The sequence below is a fragment of the Choloepus didactylus genome, chromosome 2 (assembly GCF_015220235.1).
Source record: "Choloepus didactylus isolate mChoDid1 chromosome 2, mChoDid1.pri, whole genome shotgun sequence".
Taxonomy (NCBI): domain Eukaryota; kingdom Metazoa; phylum Chordata; class Mammalia; order Pilosa; family Megalonychidae; genus Choloepus; species Choloepus didactylus.
In genome coordinates, this window is record NC_051308.1 from 174,973,063 (window position 1) to 174,991,040 (window position 17,978).

At 36.6% G+C, this 17,978-nt stretch overlaps 1 protein-coding gene across 5 annotated transcripts in view; it reads right to left on the reverse strand.

Annotated features, from left to right (window-relative positions):
- The window catches only part of LRRC7 (leucine rich repeat containing 7), a 618,288-nt gene that overhangs the window by 18,522 nt on the left and 581,788 nt on the right, over positions 1–17,978 (reverse strand). Inside the window, exons 26-28 of one of the 5 annotated variants that reach the window (XR_005215335.1) lie at positions 13,629–13,719; positions 7,551–7,587; positions 7,328–7,392 (exon numbers count right to left, since the gene is read on the reverse strand). Coding sequence is in view for 3 of the 5 variants with exons in the window: in XM_037826923.1 (XP_037682851.1) it covers positions 7,571–7,587; positions 13,629–13,719 (108 nt within the window). In the remaining 2 variants the exon portion in view is untranslated. Of the gene's footprint in view, positions 1–6,826; positions 7,393–7,550; positions 7,588–8,392; positions 13,720–17,978 lie in introns of those variants that run through there. The other 4 variants (XM_037826923.1, XM_037826924.1, XM_037826929.1 and 1 more) reach the window with 4 other exon arrangements.

Consider the following 17,978-nt stretch of genomic DNA (forward strand, 5'->3'; position numbering starts at 1 on the left):
TCCAGTGCTCTTTCCCCTGGAAGGAGGAGCTGCCCTTGATTCCTGCAGGCACTCTGACTTTGTCCCCTAAGAGGCAGCTCCTTGGAAGGCCAAAGTCAAAGGAAAGTGGAGAGCTAGAACCTAGTTAGCCTAGTGATCCAATTCCTTCCCAGTGTGGTTCATTCAGGATGACACAGCAGTCACCCCACTTGTCACTGTTGTTTATCTACATTGTAAAGACAATAAAATTAAAAGGAAGCATTTGCCAACTTATTAGACTGACAGAAAGTAATAATACACTGTTCTCTGTTCTCTCATATTTTGTACCTCCGCAGTAGCAGTGTTTAGATTTGTTATGTGTCTGTGTCTCCACTAACCTGTGTTTCTTGAGGGGAGGGATCATGGTTTATTGATATTTGTATCTCTCACTATTTGTATAGTAGAACTTTAAGCATAACCTTTTCTTGTTAACATTTGTTGATTAAATTGAATGCAGAGCAAGAGAAAGGTAAATTGGTTTAAACACTGATAATTCTTTTTTTTTGAAAGAATATAAACATAGATTGGCTGGAGCACAGATTTTAGAGTGACCCAGAGGAAGACTCTGGTCTCTCTAAGCCAGATCTAGTCAAAACTACAGGAGGTCTGGATGAATATTCTTAATAGGAGTATAGATTGTTGTGGGGGTGTAAGTGAACATGCTGGGGATATACATGGAAAAATTTGAAAATAATGGAAGACATCGTTCCTTACCTTTGAGTAGTTTATGATGCTCTAGCACTAGGTCACAGGGATAGTAAACTATCATTCTATCATTTTTGGGAAATACGTGGAGACCTATAAAAAAAAAGTGCCTCATATTGAGAGAGATTGATTCTAGGAAATACAAATTTGAGTTTCTCTGGGAAAGGTCCACAAACATAAATCTGTATGTATCCTCAAGAGAATGGAGTGTTTGCTAGCAGCATTCATGGTTTTAAAAGAATATGTCTGAGTGCTGGCCTGCTGGAGAATCCTGTCTAGTGCAAAATACTTATTGCTAAGTTTAATGACCCCACAACTATGTCTGAAGAATTATATCCAAAGACTGGCTATCAAAGATGGATGGCTTAAAACAAATAGAATGACAGACAGTAAAGACAAGAGAAATCAAACAAAAACAACACAATAAAACAAGCACTATTGGAGTACATAAATAGAAGCTTTCAAGTAGTTTTCTCATTATTCTCAGTACAAATTCTTCCTAGCTCTCATTCTTATATTTAGTTCTGGATTCTACTACTAAACTTGTAGTGAAAAGTTTGGGGAAGTCTGAGAAGGGATGAAAAGACAATGAAATAGAAAATAAAGCAGATAAAAAAGCCAAAAGCTTATATTGGAAAGAATAGAAATGGTGGTCTTCAGGTGGACACATGCTGTATTTTATTTAAAATGTGTGGACACATTGTGTACAATTTAAATTTGTTTAGGAGGTATTTATTTTCTCTAAAAAGAGAGGAAGCACACTTGGAAAGGAAACCCAGGATAGTGAACATAAAATTGGCAGGCTTGAGGTCATAAAGAATTTATAAAACACCAACCCCCAAAGGAGGTGGAAAGGAATTTGATAATCAAGAACACACATGGCTAGTGGCCATGTAGCTAGGGACACTGTTTCAACTGGAAGAAAACACCAGATGATGTAAATAGTTTTACAAAGACTTTGGGAAAGAACACCTTGTTTTCCCTCTATCTTCTTTTTCTCTGGGTTCAGAGAATAAAGTTCTTCATGTGTTTTCCAAATATTAAATGGCTGTCAGAAAAACACCATGAATCAACTAATAAGTAGGGCCTTGATGGAATTAGCCAAGGAGAAGCCCAGAAAAGGATACTGGCTAAGCTGTGAGGGTAAGGATGTAATTAGCTAAGAAAGCTTTTAAAAGGATCCAGTAATCAGAGGCCCTGAAATTCCAAATATTTGAGAACGACAACAGCTTGAGGATAGTGTTGTCAAAGCTGCTAGGGGCCATGTGTGTTTAACACCTAGACATTCTGACTGAAAGAGGGGGCTAGGGAGATTGTAAACTACCCTGGAATCCAACGATCTCTTTATGAGATGTGTTTTGAAATACATTCCTTATCCACTTCATAAAAAGGTAAAAATTGGATTATAAGATTATGCTGAGTACTTGTACATACACGATAAAATGACAAATTAGGAGTTTATGCTAGATGTCTCTTTTCTGCCAGATGCTAGCTGGAAATAAAGCTACATACAGATACATTCAGATTTAACTAGTTTTAGAAGTATATAAGGGAGGTTATGCTAGGCAAACTTACTTCCAGGTATCTAAGTTTTGGAGAACTCATTTAAAAAAAAAATTTTTAATAATTTGTAGCAAACATACTCCCACAGATTTAGAATCAGCATATTGGAAGGAAGCTTAGTTAAAATAATGGCAAATGGACAGAAAATATGTGGAAAACACAAAAAGAAGTACGTAATTGGTGGATGTCATAATTAAACAGAACAATTAAGGAACATCAAAGCTTCAAAGCATTCTAGGCAGAGCTTAGAGTGTTTCTCCATGATGGGGTCACAGAGTGATTGATGCAACTTGAGTGTTTAGTCAAAAAATACAGAGACTCTTTAAAATAAGCTCAAACATGCTTACATTTTTTTTTCTTATATTGTTTACAGTTAGGGTGTTGTTCAAAATTAATTCTCCCCCAAAATTATGGAATTTTAGATTTGAAATATGTATTGGCATTCTCTTAGAATTACCTCATTTAGTTGTCCTGTATTTGGGTTAACCAGATGTTTTTCTTATAAAACAAAAACTTTAATCATTCTCATTGGTGCTTCAGTAGAATTAAGGGGACCATACAAATTTATTCTCCAAGCCAGGATCTTTTTGAGAAGAAAAAGGGTGCTATTAACAACTACACCAGTGTAACAGGCATAAAAACAAATGGCCCCGGGCATGTGGTCACCCAAGCCAGAGACTTGGCAAGGCTCAGATATAAAATATATATACCAGGGCTCCATCTAGTGATGGCTCTTCCAAACTATCAACTCAGGTTTCTAGAGTTTGTGGATGTGTTCAGCTTATTAACCTACGTATGGGGATGGTATATGTTGGATTTGAACCCAGTAATTTAAACTAGGGGTTTTATTGTGATAAAACATATAATTTGTTGCTTTATTAGGGTAGATTAATGAAGGAAGTAGTAGCTTCTTCTCTGGAGGAATTTAAAAAATCACATCAATTCTTTATTGAAGGTAGAAGGGTGAACCAAATCCTCTCAAGATCCTTTTCTGTCTTATGTTAGAACAGTAATTTTCTTAATTTCTCCACAGAAGGAGACCAGAAATCAGGATGAGCTGGAAAGAAGGTCACTCTTCTGGCAGGGAAGAGAAGAGAGAGAGGAAGGGATTTCTGGGGCATCTGAAAAAGGGGCACAGTCACCAGGAACAAGTGACAGGAGGATGTGCCTGATTTTGAATCTGATTCCTTTCACCCAGTTTTTCTCTGTTCATCTTATCAGTCCTTTATTTCCATTCTTTTCCTTTTCTCATTCTTACTGTCTTATAACACATTAATTTCTATCTTTCATCCAGACCTCAAGTTCACTCTTACTCTTACCCTCTTACTATTCTAAAATAATGTCACACTCTCAATTAATATTGGACTTCATTCTTGTTCAGACAGCTACTGGCATTCTTTTCCTGATGTAAATCTATAAGCACGAGGCTATCAGACTACATAGGAGCCCTGAGGTTTAAGACAGGTCCAGGATCCAGTCGTTTAAAAGAAAACATTAATATGATAACTATATCCGGACGACAAACTTTATGTGCTACTTTAGTGACTCCTACACACTGCAAATTCCTTATTGCTGTAATTTTTGCTGCCGACTGCTAGTTCATGAATTAAAGTACAGAAGTAATAATTATGGCTTCTTGTGAGGCTGATGATAATGACATTTATTTTGTTCTATTTGCAAGTGATTTTTTTCCATGATAGCTTTTGATCAAAATTGGTCTCCTTGGTAAATAATTTTCCTTCTTTAACAAAATGAATTTGTTTCCCTGGAGTCAATTTTTAACATTTCCACAAGGTTTTCTGCTACAATTAGCAATATTACACTAAAACAATTAGCCATGGGCTGAAACCTAAGGAGACAGATCAAATGGCAGAGGCAGAACACTGAAGAAACCGCCTTTGAGTTCTTGTAACACTTGTGTCACTTTGTGAGAGTTCCTGAATGACCGATGGCCACAAAATGTTCAGGCCACTTGAAGCTGCAAAGTATGAGCATTTTTGAAAGGTTAATTTCTATTCTCTAGAGGGAGGATGATTAACAGTGCCCTACTAGCACAAAATTAAAAACTCCAGTGAATGGGCTTTATGTTCTTTTAAGCCTTAAGTCCAGTGCTGCACACATCTCTCTATAGCATGATTTTTCTAATGACCCACACCATACTATAACAAGAACAAAATCAAATATAACATGGAGACTGTGCAAACTATCCCTTCATTCAACTTTAAGATTTTCTCTGGAGAGTATGAAGTGTCATAATATTAAAGAAAAAGAAGTTAAAGATTCCTTCAAGGGATAATCACAGTTTCTAAATTAAAAAAAAAAAAATGATGAAAAGACATCAAATCAGTCAGTACAGCTGGTGAGTTGTTCTTATACAAAGAAATTAAAAGGCAGATGCAGGATGGGATAATTAATATTACTTTGGGGTAATATTAGAAATTTGCTTAGAAATTATAAGCAAAATAATAGACGAGAAGTGGACTTAAAGTTTGGGAATATTTCACCGAATTCTGGAGTCAGTTTTTTATGACACCTGAATTTAAAAATGTGGGAAATGTTTTTGCAAGAAAGCTAAGAAAAAAAAGTGTTTTCTTTGCAAGGAAATTAAGATCCCATGAGATAATAAAGGGACTGTGGTTAGGAGCTTAACAACCTGGGAGCTCTCCCCACTTTATAAATTTTTCTTCTAAAGGCTGGATTCCATTTTTTGTTCATACAAGGGAAGGATCTAATAAAGCTAATGCTAATGGCAGTATAAATACATAAACAGCATGCCCTCTTTATACTCTGAGACCAACAGGCCAGATTCTTACCTCTATAAAAGTTTGGGAGGGGGCCTGTGGTTTTATCAAAGTAACTCTGAAATTTTCTGTGCAAACTATTCCTTCATTCAACATTAAGATTCACTCTGGAGAGTAATCTAAATAGTTAATTATTTAGGAATTTAGGGATACAGGTGGTTGGCTCTGTCCATGAACTGATGCCAAGTTGCAGTGTGTAAATATTATCATGCTGAACTGTGGCCAAAGGACTGTGGACAGACTATTCTTTACTCAAGGTAAGAACATGCAGCATGAGGCAGCAGTTTGATTAAATTTTAAAGCTCAAATGGAGTTTGGGACACCCTCCTCCCATCCTCTCACAATGCCCTTTACTATTCTCCACACTTCCAAATTTTAAAAATAGCTTAGGCAAAAGCTATTTATGAAGTCATAATGTATAAGTAGAGGAATGTTAAATAAAAGGGGTCTAAAACCAGACTTCCGCTATGTAATTTTGTCTCCCTAGTTCACGGAGACACTTCACCTCTCTGGGCCCCAGGGCTTCTGATAAAATGAGAGGACTGAGCTTGATTTTCTTTAAGATGCTTATAACCAAAACCATGACTCTATGAGTTCAACCTCATGCATTCATTTCTCTGAGAAATTTCTGACATCTGTATGTGTGACTTCTTCCCAGAAGAAAAATAAAACTCAAATTAAAAGGAGAGCTATTATTAACTCCAATTAAATGAACAAAATCCACTCTAAACTTTTAGGATAGGGTTAAGGCCTATCATAAAAGGGAAATAACTGCTAGAACAGAGCATAACACAAAAGACCTAAAAAGTCTTAGAAGTGCCAAGGAAGGGAAGAGGATCAGGTCAAAAGGGAGAATTTTTTTTAAATCTTGGAATGATGAATGATACTGAGAAGATGAGAGGTCATGATGTAAGGATGTACAAATAAACATCAACCTCCTGTTTAATCCATATTCATTGACTGCCTTTGTGTGCCAGGTCTGTCATCCATTTAATCATTGCATGAATATTTACTGAGCACCTACTGTGCCTCTGACACTATGACAGGGACCAGGCCTTCATGATAAGCAAAACCAGATGTGCCCTCCTAAAGTTCTTCTGTCCAAAAGCCCTCTGTTAATTATTGTCCACGCCTCTGTATCTTAAGATTAAAGCTGATTTGGGAGAGACCAAATACCAAATAGCTACGTCCTCAGGTGGAATGCAATAGATACTAAAAGATATACCAAAAACTAATAGGATGGTACTAAGGAGGATAGCTTTCTTCCCATTAAGGTAATGGAAGGTTTCATGGCAGTGGTGATGTTTGAGCTGGACCTTGCAGGCTGAATATGATTTTGATAATTTAGAAAGGATGACAGAGAGGAAAGCATTCTGGGTAGAGGGACCAGCATGGGCAAAGGTGAAATGGAAAAGCGCAAGGAGTATTCAGGGAAAGGCACGGAGCACTATGTCTATAAAGCACAGGATATGTGTTGGATGAACAAAAAAACAAGTGATTCCTAGATTCAGAGGATCAAACTTCCTTTGGAAGAATTAATAGATGTCTATGATATGTGAAAATATGTGCTCCATCCTTGCACAAACAGTATTTTCATGGGATGGTTGAAAGGCATGAAGTGACAATGTTCTTTACCCCAAGGAAGGAAATTAAATAAATAAATATGAAATGCAACCAAATGAATGACTATTCAGCTCACTGCATTTCTGAATGGGTCATTTTAATATTGGACCCCATGAACTCCCATGCTCTCCGACAATCTACAAGAGGCAGTGGTCACAGAAGGGACCCTGTGGGGACACCTAATGTGGGAGAATCTCATCAACCAAACCCCCATATCTTTTAAAGTTCTGGCTCCATCTCTTTCCTCTTTATGTCAGAGGCATATAGATAAGGCTGTGGGTCAGGTTGAGGAACACCAGTTTCCATTATAGTCCCTCTCCTCTTTAGAACAAACAATTTGGCAAAATTCTGGCCCGTTCCAGGTGTTCCAGGGATTCTGGTTGCTATTCACCCTGTCCAGTAAGGTATCCACCCTTGCCACTTAAAGCCCATCAACTGTTGCTCTAAATCCTAGCAAGTGTTCACAATGAACCCCATCTCCCAAAAGTCGACCCAGGAGGGAGACCTACCTGCAGTTCCAAGTGGAACAACCATGTTCAAACCTGAGATCTGACTAAATAAAGATGCTATTTCCTTTTGCAACAGGATGGACTGAGGGCAGGGACAAGGAGACTCACCACATATTGCCTTGTACTGTCTTTGTTCCGGAACTTCTCTCATCTTTCCACTTGATCATGAGATTCTATGCAGAGGAGACCATGTTATATCCCTTGCAGTGCCTGGTATGTAGTTGATGCTCAACAAATAATTATTTTAATATCTATAAATTTCTTATTTAATATTTTTATTATATTCCTCAATAAAATGTCCCAAAATGTTCTGAATTTTTGAATGACATACCTTAGGCATCTGAGATTCAGCTACCGTAATTGCTTTCCTGTGGAGGAAATATAGGAGTTTGCTGATGAAAATAAAAGTTCCTATACTAAGATACTTTACTCCAGGTATGGAGATACATGGATATTTGTTAGTCTGCTTCAAATTATGCTGCTGATCATCTTATTTTAAAAAGAGACAAAACCAGGCACAAACAATACATTTGTGCAAGAGTGATAGTTTTAAGAAAAAAATACTTTCAAAATCAGAGAAAGTTTGACAGCTTCACTTAATTTTTTTCTGAACATCAATTCCTATACCCATTGAAACTTATGCTAACTTAAAGAATGAAAAACAAACCAGCCATTTTTTTTAAAGGAGTAAAGAATATGATGCTAACTTTGTAAACCTCACTTATGGAGATCAGACCCATGGCTTTGTCTTTGGATCAGGCTTATACTGGTTCCAACTCTAGACTAATAAGAGTCATAGGATTTCATGCTTTCTATAAAAACTGCCTGAATTTCACAACCTTGTACTTACTTGTGGGAAACTGAGTCTTCCATGTTGCCTGAGGCATATCTAGGGTGGTACATATAGAACACTAAGCCTCAGGCCTGCATGGAACGCTGTGCAGGCCCGCCCTGTAAAGATATGTGTCTTGAGACTATGACAACAATGTTTACCATTGTCCTAAACCTAGATTGTTCCTTCTGATATGCAACAGGATGTAAACATAGGTATCTGGTGGGCTCTCCCGAGCCTTAGGACATTTAGCATATACCCCCGATCTTCTGAAATAAATAACTGGAGCAAAGGTGCATGATTGTCCACTTAACACGAGATGCAGTGGGCCCCCTGCTCCCTTAATCCTTAACTTTGTGTCTGTGTCTCATTCCTGCGCCACCCTGTCAGCAACACTTTCTGAGGTACTACCAATAACAAAATTGGGTTAAAAAAGATGTTTGATAGTGCAGGACAGTTTGGGAAGGTACTGATGCAGCTGCAGAGATATCCTCCTCATCTATCCATGCCTAAAATTCAGGCCTGATTCTTATCTTTCTTAGTGCTCAATGGGTTGTTATGAAGGGCATGAGATGACTGTTGTATAGCAGAATCCAACTGGGACAACCCTACCAGATGAAGAAATTGCTTCTGAAGTTGGAACTTGTGAATTGTTTTCTCTCAGGTCTTCTCTCCTTACTCCCCATATTACTGCTTTTAGGGCACATTAAGATAAGCAAATAAAATCCAAGGAGATTCAATACTCTTACGTTTTCATTATACTTTTAAAAAATAAGAAGTCATAGTGGTCCCCCGTTCTCCCCCTCCCCCCAGTTTTTCCAGAAATCTGACTTCTCTGGAGCAGAAGTCATGCACTTTACACCCTCACAGGAGAGTGTTTCCAAACCATTCTTCTGCAGACAGGAAGGTTAAAGGTGAAGAAGATCAGAACCCATCCCAATAACAATCAGTTGGGAGGCTCAGAGAAAGTCCCTAATATGGTAAAATCCAAATATTTCAAAAGCATAAGTGGAAACACCGTTCCGTTAAGGCATTGCCACCCTCACCTTTGCATGCAAACTGTGTTTGCTGTCATCAGAAACATGACATCTTCGGGCTTTGGGTAATGTAACTACCCCAGATTCCATAATCACTCAAGAAAGTTCCACCCAAACTGGAAGCTGGAACTATCAGTTAATCATCTGATATTGGTAGTTGATAAGGGTCTCCACATAGCTACAATTCCAAGAGGGGCTCTTATCCTTGTCTCAAAAGGTAAGAGCAGACATCCATTGCCTTTGGAGAAGCATGGGGAGCTGGGGGGATATATTTATAACAGCAAAAGCAGCAATGAAGAGAGGGCAGTTTTGCATTTTAGAAACAGAAATGCCCCCAGAAGTTTTGGTATATAACTGGATCCACCGTAATTTTGTACAGTGGGCTGTCTCCGAAAATACATTCTCTGAACATTTTAGAGCCAATACACAATACACAATACACTCAATACACAAATATAGGATCTCCTATAATATTAGCCCACATGCTTTCCATAGACTACATTTATTTTGCCACAACCAACACTCTATTTTCTTGCTATCGTGCATATTTGGGAGATGGTCTTGCTGGGTGATTGAAAAATATTCTGATCCAAGGCAGAATGCTTTTCTTAGTGGGAGGAGGTTGTATTGGCTAAGGAAAAAAGTTCATGCAAGTGACTACACATCTGAAGATTTTCACCTAGTCCCAGATGATCAGGTAGCTACAACCATAAGATAGGGCACATCACCAACCTACTGTTACACGTTTTATTAAGCCTTAGAAAGACTGAACACTTCTGTGAGAGGAACTCTGCTCTCTACTGGATCCCCAACCTTGCTTTTCTTAATACTAAAGGGACCTTCTTAACCAACTGGGTTTCATTATTTATTTGCATAAATTTTTGACTAATCCAGTATTTCAATAAAAGCTGTTTGGTTGGTTTATCAGGAATTAGTCAAACATGTTGTTTGATGAATTTACTAAAGACTTAGAGTGGCAGTCCTATACCAACATGGTTTTGTATTGGTTTTGTTGTATTCTTGCCTCTTGATGAGTGTGCATTCATCTTCATCAGAGTACACATTCTTCATTTGTGTGCCAACAAGAGGCAGGAATTTATTAGGGGCAGCATTAAAAGCCAATGGAAAGACAAGTTGGCAAGTACACCATGTTTTCCAAAGCTTTATATTGTGGGTAGAAATATTAAATAATTTTATGATTAAACATTAAATGTTTTTCTGGTTTCCTTCCTCTAAACGTTTTGGCAAATTTAGATACTTCTCACTTAATACTTGAATATACAAATCTAAGTTCTTAAAATCCCCCCTCTCCCCCTTACCCCCAAATCTTCTCCTGTCTCTTTGGATCCCCTGGTGAAAGACATTTCAGTCCTACTTTTAAATAAACAATTATATTAGAGTTGTTTGTGTGAGCATCTTTAATATTAAAAACAAATTGGGTGCTTATTTGTCACTGCCTCTTTAAAGCTATTTTCCATCTTGAAGGTGATAATCCAAAGTAAGATCCAGAGACAACTGTGATTGTTTGATGTTAGTGTAATTACAATTCTGAGGAGCTAGGACACACAGTTTTTATGAGCTTCAGTGAGCAGTGAATGAGCATGATGTATATATTTGTATGTCACACCAACTTCGAATATCACTTATCAAAAGTACATTTATATTTTGTTTTAGGTGACTTGTGTTATCTAGAAGGCTGGAATCATCAAGAGAGAGATTTTGAGACAAAGCATTGTAAGCCTTGTAAATATTTATTTAAAAATTATCCACTAATGTCTATTTGGCTTGCAAAATCTGCAGCAATTCTACTGATATTTTTCAGTGCTGCTTCTTCCCAACGCTAATCTTTCTTAATCCCTTCCATTGTATCTTATTGATCCATTAGCTATAGGCAGCTTCCTGAGCAGGAAGATTCCAATAAAAATCAAAGACCAGGAGGTAGAGTCTATTGGAGCCATCATGAATTCCACTTCTTTTTCTTTTCTGTTGTTGATTTGTTCTTTTTCTAAAGGCACACTCTTGACTTTTTTGTTGTTAACATGAGTCAGATTCTAATTTCAGGCAGCAAAAACAGTCACTTCAAAAATCAGTGTATTATCAGTTCCGGTCACCTATAGAATCAATTAGATTTTCTCCCCTCTCTGGAATAGTGATTTTATTCAGTCAACCTTAAAAAAAAAAAAAATGCCTCTTTTCATTATTACCTGCCTTTTTTCAGTATGCAGCATGTCAGTACAATCAATAATAAGGTACTTTGGCATATCTAATTTCTTTTCCAGTTGGTCAGGGATCCCTTTTCTCTCTTCCTCTTCCTAAAGGAAGGATTAAACATTGGCCCAGGACAATGGTGCTACGTCAGGAATGGCAGAGGCGTCTACCAGGATCAGGATCCTTTCAGTTTTGTGCCTCGGAAGCATCTCCTCATGCCCTGGGTTTGATGGTGAAAACTGACATAAAGAAAGACTTGGAGGGACTCCTATATCCGGGTCTTCTCCCACCTCTCCCATAACAGATTAAACAAACTGATGGGATGATTTGAGATGTTTCATTGCCACCAAACCACACCCATGAGTTTCTTTTTTCTGTTAAGTGATCTTGTGAGGCCAATGAGGGCCTCCATCTTGATTAATGATGATCATTCTATAACACTGGTTGGAAACTGTAGTTTGGAGTGAGTTTTGACAAAGAAAAGTAGGCTCTGAAAGACATTTCTCATCAGAAACTGTTAATATTTTTAAATGCATTTAAAAGTTACTTCTGGGAATCATTAAATAAGCCAATCATTTAACCATCTGCCAATTGTCAAACCTTAAAAAAATCACGGTATAATGTCACCATGACGCAAAGCAACATCAAAATTAGTGCATCATATATAAAGTGAATTATCAGTTGTCTTCAAGTGACAAATTCTAATGCCAAAAAGTACCACTGCTCTTCTAGTGTCACTCATTTTAATAGACCCTACAAAAATACAATATTTTCAATGTCCCTGTAAAACAATTAACTTACAAATATTATTCTCAGAGCTTTGGTGGCATCAATACATGATACAATTGTGAAAATACCAATAAAATACTTGAAACACTGGCATGTAAAGCAAAGGCATTAAATAAAAAAGAGCTTTGTGGAAATATGAGAAAGAATGCATATAACTAACTGGGAAGTTATTCTGGTATCTCAAATTAATATTTTAATCAAAGTAATGTCCAATATCACAAAGATATATTTTTGAAAGATTATAAAGTGAATTTTGATCACTTACAGTGGAAAACAGTTCCAATGTAAAAACAACTAGTTCTAAATGCCCGTCTTTCTCTTTAATGGGACAGAAATCAGAATTTTCTATATGTTGACTCTTTTTTCAGGGGAAAAAAAGCTTTAAGCATTTTCCCTAATGTCCACAGAAACAGGCATCGTAGTTAATAATACAGCTCAATCCCAGCTCTGAGAAAACATATTTGAAGTTTCATATTGAAATAACCAAAGTTATTTTCAATCACTCCCACCATAACTTTCTAACAACAGTCTTTCTTAATGATAAATTTTATCAATCCCCCCAACCCATTTTGAATGATTTGAAAGTAGCAACTTAGAGAAAGCAACACACAAATAAATTCCACATTTACAATTAAATAAATTACAGGGGCTACAGTTTATAATCAACATAAATTTGAAAGAAATAAAGCAATAACTTTCCTGCCACCCATCATTCACTGCTTGAATTTGTGGAGAAAAAGATTTATCTACAATGACCTTTAGACCATTTCTTGACTCTGTATGTACTGTAATTAGCTAAAGGTATTGAACAAATTAATTAGTCTGTCCTGACTATTTTTATTCAGGTCCCAGAGATGAATGGCTAATTTATGAAATATTTCACTCTGTATTATGAGAATTTAGCAAATGAATATAGAACCAAATATAAATACTTTATACCATATGTACAGTTACTTTCATAAGGCATTATCATGTAATTTTTATTGAAAAAGATTCCATATAGTAAAGTCTTATTTTAAGATATAGTTTCTTTCTCAATCCGAGATGTTTAGTTTATGAAAATATTGTTCTTCTCTATATTCTTTTTGTATATATGCCAACATATACCTTGTGCTAGAAATATTTTATGGGAATCACAATTCTTTATATTTGTGTTTTCTATATAAAGGCATATACAACTTTGAGGCAGTGTTTCTGATGGAGAGCAGAATTCATAAAGAGCTTGTGTGTGCTTCCGTGCTCTGAAATTATATGAAATCCAATTTGAGAAGAAACAAATCTGATTAAAAAAAAACTGCACCAATGCACAGCCAGAGGCTGACAATTAAAACTAATACATAACCACATGAACATCATATTTGTATAGTTAACATTTTTAAGGATGATCAGTGCTAACATATAGTATTATACATTTGGCACTAATGTTTGCCATTGGTCCAGCAATTGGCAAAATTTGTTTCTATGTATAAATTTATTTTTGAACATTAGGTCTGGCTAGAAGTATCTTCACTATTTATAAAAAATATTTAGACAGTAAGCTCACGTTGAATAACTAGGTCTACTGTGTTCTGGAAACTCTTCAGTAGTAATACAGCTTTTTCATGTTCCATATGTACAAAACTGTGTCCATTTGCCTGCAAACATACAAATAAAACAGGGCAATCAGTGCAAACTATTTATCATTTTATCGTTGTTGCTAATCGTAAGATTCAAGACAGTACTGAGCAACAAAATGTTAATGGTTTTTAGAACCCACAAGGGAATTGCAACTCTGGAAACAACTCATCACTTTTACCCAGATTCAACTCAATTTATACATTCAACCAATATTTATCAAGTACCTGGTATGTTCTTCCCACTGTGCTAATCACAGAGATACACTGGTGAATAACAGATAAATGTACTTGTAATATAGAAGTTCAGTTTTTTTGTTGTTTTATTTTTGCAGGAACTTAGTTGAAATGGCTTGGAAATGTGCCCAGGACATTGACTTCTTGTCATGTAATCATTGATATAAACCCATCAGAATGGTCAAATATTTCAGTCATGCCAAACATGACTAGACACTTATAGTATGGCTAAATCTTATTTTGACTCACTGAAAATGTCTTAGTTTGTACATTTTTATATTTGAAAAGTCATTTTTATTTCCTCCATTGCTAAATGGAAGTATATCCATTCTCTATACCAGTGGTTCTCAATCCAATCCAATATACCTGAGGGAGACCTAGGGGAAAAGCACTCTGAGATTAGAAACAGTGGATGTGCTCGCTGTCTTCCAGTTAAGAATAATTAATCTAAGTAATCCTAATTTATTTTAAACATAATTCATCTCAGGTTACAATTTCAGGATTCCAACGGCTATTACTTGACATCTACTTCTCTCAATGTACAACTTTATAGTGAGTGCTCATGGTTTTTTGGTTTCCTTTACATTAAATTGCACTGTCTTGGTTTGAATGTTTTTTTATTAATATAGAGAGAAGTGGGTCCCATAAGCTTCACTGCTATGAAGGCCAAAATAAAACATAACCTTATTGAAACTTTGCAGGGATAAATCTTGGAAACTCTATGACTGACAGTTATATAACTTCTTTCCTTCCAGTTTTAGACTCAGCTGATTCAGAAAAGAAGAATCAGTCAAAATGACTGCTTGGCAAAGGACAGGTAATAGGGTCAGTTAATTGATGGAATTTTTCATTTTTCAATTGACTGATATTTATGTTGGGCACACAATGCCTTTGTTATTTTATTTTTTTATAAAAAGGATCCCTCACAATATGATTAGTATTTCAAATAACCAATCATTTAGAATACTTCATTGCTTTTAGCTTTTTAGAATTTTAAACAGTTGTACATTTCTAGCAATACTGTACAACCCTTATAACTTAGATTAAAATCATTTGATACATTATATTTCATCACTGTTTCATTAAAATTGGTTGCCTAACGGTATGATAAAGACAAAGGTCCTAAAATATTGCATTTTTAAGCCAAATTACATCTACCAATAAGGAAATACCAGGAAATGAAAATGTAAACCCTTGGGAACCCACGTATTTGGAATATAGAGTTGCTTTGAATTAAAGAAATTATAATTTCATTCCTTAGTAACATTTAACTACAAAAATGCCTATCAAAGTTGGCATGGGATGCTATGGCAGCAGGAGAGAGATGTTGAATAGAATTTCGGTGTGTTACACACCCCAAATTCCTTGCTTGAAATTGCAGTAAAAAGTGAATAACTAGGTCCCATTTGATGTTCTTTCTGGTCAGACAGTAATGTGGAATACAGAATACAGCATATGCCATATTCTCTCTACTTTCATACTATCTTGTTCTAACAGCAGGAAAACAGAAAACTTGGAGGAAATATATGCTTATATCACTGTAGTTTTGAGGAAAACCTTAGTGCCTTTATTTGACCAAAAGACATACTTTAGTTGTGAAATTAAAATTTAACTTTAATAATAGAGTTCTCAAATGTAAAGCCTTGAGAATAACTTTGCCAGTGCTCACATTTCTCTATCTGAAGACACAAGGGTAGAATTGCAATGAACACAAAAATCACTGAGAATTTTCAGGGACTTGTTCAAAATGTAAATATCCCATGGTTTCAGGGAGGAAGAGTGCTCAGGATTTGGAGGCTACAAATGCTATGTTGTCAATCAGACCTGACCATTCCTGGTTTTAGGAACTACTAGTCTCAAAATAGTATCAGTCTTAAGGACATAAGTGGTACAAAACCCAGATAGACAATGAATCATAGCTGTTAATGCCAAATGACAGTTTTATCAAAGGATGTTCAAAGAAGTTGGTCTACTTCTACTATGATTATTTCTTCATTTGTTCAAGCAAAAATGTCTGTTGTGTGTTGAGTCCAAGACATTGTGGTAGGCACTGGGGATAAGAGGTAAGGAAAAGATGAAACAGGGATGCTCCCATGAAAGAGCTGACCATCTAGAAGAGAAAATAAGCCATGGACTAACTAAAAATATAGAAAATGCCTTATATATTATGGTAAGCACTCAGAAAATGTATTCTGAATTGAATTAGCATCATCAGAGATAAATAAAATGCTAGGGCAGTTCAATGGTGGGAAGAGAGAAGTCTTCCCAGGAAGCTGTTTCTCTGAGGCATATGACAAGAGTCTCCTGGTGCTGTCAACTGGCAAAAGTGTGATTAGCAGAGGACCACAGCTCCACAGGTGAATCATTGACCAGTTCAGTAAGACACTAACTGAAGCAGTCCAGGCTGAGAAGAGTTTTAAGATGATCATGTGTGTAATTATTTCTGTAAGAATTTTAAAATAAAAATAACTGTAAATTTAGATCCCAGGCTTTAGCATAGGAAGCGACCATAAAGCTAAACTAATGCGGAGGGGCTTTTTGGGAAGTGGAATTAGTTCACAGAATGTTTCATCCAAAAGAAATGAGATAGTCCAATATGTAAAATATATTAAAAAAAAAAAAAAAAAGCTGTGGGAAGAGGATAAAGAGGGAGAGAGGGAGAGGAAGTGGGAGAGGGGCAGGGACAGGGAGATGCCTGGAAGCAGATGGAAGTGGCTTGTCACCTAGAGACAAGCTTTCCTGCCACCACCTTCAAACCCAACTGTGCTCCCGAAAACACAGTGTAAACCTGCTGATCTAGGATAACCCTATTATTTTATAAATGAAAGAGCTACACCTCAGAGAGACCAACCAACTTGCCTCAGGTCACGTGCCAGGGAAAGGGCTAAGGCTGGATCACCTGACACCATAATATTCCTTATTATCTCTCTCAATACTTCATCAAAATAATAAGATCACAATCACCTCAAGTGATTTGAATTGACATTCCATTGGCCATAATAAAATAATGAACATCTTTTTCCCCTTAAAAATTGTTGCTGTATCACCTCTAACATAATTCTCTTCTTTACGTTGGTCACAAAGCCATGAATCCCATTCAGATTCCTATCAGGTTTAATTGAACTTATTCCAAAAATACTGAAGGAAATAACATTTAGTCTTAAACTAGAAGAGAAATGCTGGATTTCTCATTCTTATAGATTCAATTCTAAGCTTAATTGGGATAATTGAGAGGAACAGATCAAAGAGGAGGGAACTTTTAGTATGCGGAATCCATAAATCTGGCACCTTATGGGACAAGGGTGTGAGAAACAAGCAGGAAACAAACTGTGGTGTCATTTACTGAAAATGGAAAACTCTGGAGAAACAGCAAGCTTAGTTGTGTTAAAACAATGAAGCCTGTGATACTGCTGAGTTGTACAAGAGAAATTTGGAAATGAAGGACTGGGGTTCAGGAAGGAGGTTGGAATTGCAGCATTAGCAACAGGGGTTTGATTTCACTGAAGCTTGGTCTTGACCACATGGGATGAGAGATTTCTCAGAAAATAAGTTTGAAAGGGAGCAACGTGAAAGAAGGGATATCTAACTGGGTGAGAAGTGGGGAGGCAGAATGAGGATGCAGCTTTGGAAGTGCAGAGTAGAACAGAAAGAGAGCATTTGCTGTTAACCTGGACATCTAGAAAAATCTGTCTGAAATGAGATAGGAAAAGGTGAAACAAGACTCAATCCTTTCTGCCTGAGGACAGTAGAAAGCTGGCTTCAGCCTGATGACTGAACTAAAGAGTTTTCATGGGTACTAAGGCAATGAGGTGAACTGGCAGGAAATTCTGGGTTGCTAAGAGGCCCAGGAAGGAGACGACCTGGGGGAAACATTCCTGCAGGGGACAAGATAGAGTGTCCTGAAAGTAGCAGGAAATCCAAGAGAACTGAATATTTTCCAGTGGCACTAATTAACATTAGATTTCTGTATCCCAAAGAAAAGAGCAGGGAAAGGGGATAGCTGGATTAAATCTGGGCTGAATTGGGATCCATGTCCAATAAAC